This window comes from Geospiza fortis, unplaced genomic scaffold, assembly GCF_000277835.1.
Source record: "Geospiza fortis unplaced genomic scaffold, GeoFor_1.0 scaffold105, whole genome shotgun sequence".
NCBI lineage: Eukaryota > Metazoa > Chordata > Aves > Passeriformes > Thraupidae > Geospiza > Geospiza fortis.
Window position 1 is genome coordinate 21,779 of NW_005054898.1, and position 2,986 is coordinate 24,764.

Below are 2,986 nucleotides of genomic sequence, written 5' to 3' on the forward strand. Positions count from 1 at the left end.
GGCAACTTCCTGCACCTGGCGGTGGCCGCCACCGAGCTCCAGCCCGGGGACAACCTGGCCGTCAACTTCCACCTCAAGACCAGCAACAACAACGTCCGCAACTCGGTCCCGTTCTTCACCTACCTGGTGGGTACCCGTGGTTGATCGGTGGTGCCCCCACCTTGACCACCTGGATGTCCAGGGACCTGGAGGACATTTGGATGAGCTTGGGGGAACCGGGGAGGTCCTTGAGGGGTTTGGGGGGTCCTTGAGGGTTTTAGGAGGTCCTTGAGGGAACTGAAAGGTTCTTGAGGGGTTTGGGAGGTTCTTTAGGGAACTGAGAGGTTCTTGAGGGGTCTGGGAGGTCCTTGAGGGGTTTGGAAGGTCCTTGAGGGAACTGAGAGGTTCTTGAGGGAACTGAGAGGTCCTTGAGGGAACTGAGAGGTCCTTGAGGGGTCTGGGAGGTCCTTGAGGGGTTTGGGAGGTCCTTTAGGGGTTTGGAAGGTTCTTGAGGGAACTGAGAGGTTCCTGAGGGTTTTAGGAGGTCCTTGAGGGAACTGAGAGGTTCTTGATGGGTTTGGAAAGTCCTTGGGGGAACTGAGAGATCCTTGAGGGAACTGAGAGGTTCTTGAGGGGTTTGGGAGGTCCTTGAGGGAACTGAGAGGTTCTTGAGGGGTTTGGGAGGTCCTTGAGGGGACACTGAGGGATGTCCAGGTGGTCACCAAGCTTGGCTTCCTGGCAGATCATGACCAAGGGACGCATCCTCCGAGCCGGCCGGCAGCGGCACGAGGCCGGGCAGAGCTTGGTGACCATGACCCTGCCGGTGACAGCCGAGCTCATCCCGTCCTTCCGCATCGTGGCCTACTACTACGTCCTGCCCGGCGAGATCGTGGCCGACTCCGTCTGGGTGGACGTCAAGGACACCTGCATGGGCTCCGTCAGTGTCCCCTGGTGGTCCCAGGGGGGTCAAAGGGGGTCTTGGAGACATTGGATGGGCCTTGGTGGTGGCTGGACTGGTCCTTGAGGTGGCCCTGGAGGGGTCTGGGAGGTCCTTGAGGTGTCTGGGAGGTCCTTGAGGTGTCTGGGAGGTCCTTGAGGGTTTTGGGAGGTCCTTGAGGTGTCTGGGAGGTCCTTGAGGTGTCTGGGAGGTCCTTGAGGTGTCTGGGAGGTCCTTGAGGGTTTTGGGAGGTCCTTGAGGGACCTGGGAGGTCCTTGAGCGTTTTGGGAGGTCCTTGAAGGGTTTGAGAGGTTCTTGAGGGAACTGAGAGGTTCCTGAGGGGTTTGGGAGGTCCTTGAGGGGTCTGGGGGTCCTTGAGGGACCTGGGAGGTCCTTGAGCGTTTTGGAAGGTCCTTGAGGGGTTTGGGGGGTTCTTGGGGGTGTTGGAGACATTGGATGGGCCTTGGTGGTGGCTGGAGCGGTCCTTGAGGTGGCCCTGGAGGGGTCTGGGAGGATTTGGAGGTGTTTGGGAGGTCTTTCAGGGATTTGGGAGGTTCTTGAGGGGTTTGGAAGGTTCTTGAGGGGTTTGGAAGGTTCTTGAGGGGTTTGGAAGGTTCTTGAGGGAACTGAGAGGTTCCTGAGGTGTTTGGGAGGCCCTTGAGGGATCTAGAAGGTCCTTGAGGGACTTGGGTGGCCTTGAGGTCCTTGGGGTGGCCCTCAAGGGGTCTGGGAGGATTTGGAGGTGTTTGGGAGGTCTTTGAGGGGTTTGGGAGGTTCTTGAGGGATCTAGAAGGTCCTTGAGGGACTTGGGTGGCCTTGAGGTCCTTGGGGTGGCCCTCAAGGGGTCTGGGAGGATTTGGAGGTGTTTGGGAGGTCTTTGAGGGGTTTGGGAGGGTCTTGGGGTTTAGGAGGTCCTTGAGGGACCTGAGAGGTCCTTGAGGGACTTGGGTGGCCTTGAGGTCCTTGAGATGACCCTTGAGGAGCCTGGAAGGTCCTTGAGGGGTTTTGGGAGTCCTTGAGGGGTTTAGGAGGTCCTTGAGGGGTTTGAGAGGTCCTTGAGGGACCTGAGAGGTCCTTGAGGGACCTGGGTGGCCTTGAGGGACCTGGAGGACATTTGGATGAGCTTGGGGAGCACTTGAGGGACTTGGGGGGCACCTGAAGGGCTTGGGGGACCTTTGAAAGTGTTTGGGGGAGTCTTGAGGGAGCCTTGAGGGGTTTGGGGGCTTTTGGAAGGGATGGGTGGGACCTTGTGGGACCTGCGGGTCCTTGAGGGACCCTTGAGGGATCTGGAGAACTTTCGGAAGGGTTTGGGGGACCTTGAGGTCCTTGGGAACCTTTGGAAGAACTTGAGGGGACATTGAGGGACCTGAGTGGTCCCTGGTGGGGATTTGGTGTCACTTGTGTGGTTTTGGACACTCCATGGGGAGCTTGGACATCTCCTGGGTGACCCAGGTGGCCCTGGTGGCACTGGTGGCCCTGGTGGCCCAGTGATGGCCCAGCCCATGGCCACCAACTGCTCCTGAAGGTCCAAATTTGGTGTCTGCCGTGGTGGGGGGTGGACAAAAGCGGCTTTTGGGGACATCCTGGGGACGTCACCTCCTGTGTCTGTGGCAGCTGGTGGTGAAGGGGGCGACAGAAGGTGACAACCGCGTCCAGGAGCCGGGGACAAGGATGAGTCTGCGCATCGAGGGCGACCACAAGGCCCACGTGGGGCTGGTGGCCGTGGACAAGGGGGTCTACGTCCTCAACAAGAACAAGATCACCCAGACCAAGGTGGGTGGCCCTGTCCTCGATGTCCCATGGTGGTGGCCACCATGGTTGTCCCTGTCCCCATCATCCCCTGGTGGTGGCCACCATGGTTGTCCTTGGGCCTGATGTCCCCTCGTGGTGGCCATCACAGCTGTCCCTGTCCCCATTGTCCTTGGATGGTGGCACTGGCTGTCACTGCTGTCCTGTCACCTCTGGGTGGTGGCAGTGGCCATCACAGTTGTCCCCATCACCCCTGGGTGGTGGCACTGGCCATCGCAGCTGTCCTGTCACCTCTGGGTGGTGGTGGTGGCCGTCACAGCC

General features: G+C 59.7%; 1 protein-coding gene across 1 annotated transcript in view; it reads left to right on the forward strand.

Annotated features, from left to right (window-relative positions):
* The window catches only part of LOC102043273 (complement C3-like), a gene marked incomplete at its 3' end in the record, with an annotated part of 38,564 nt that overhangs the window by 16,019 nt on the left and 19,559 nt on the right, over positions 1–2,986 (forward strand). Inside the window, exons 16-18 of the mRNA XM_014311492.1 lie at positions 1–126; positions 722–916; positions 2,531–2,703. Coding sequence (XP_014166967.1) covers positions 1–126; positions 722–916; positions 2,531–2,703 — 494 coding nt within the window. The remainder of the gene's footprint in view (positions 127–721; positions 917–2,530; positions 2,704–2,986) is intronic.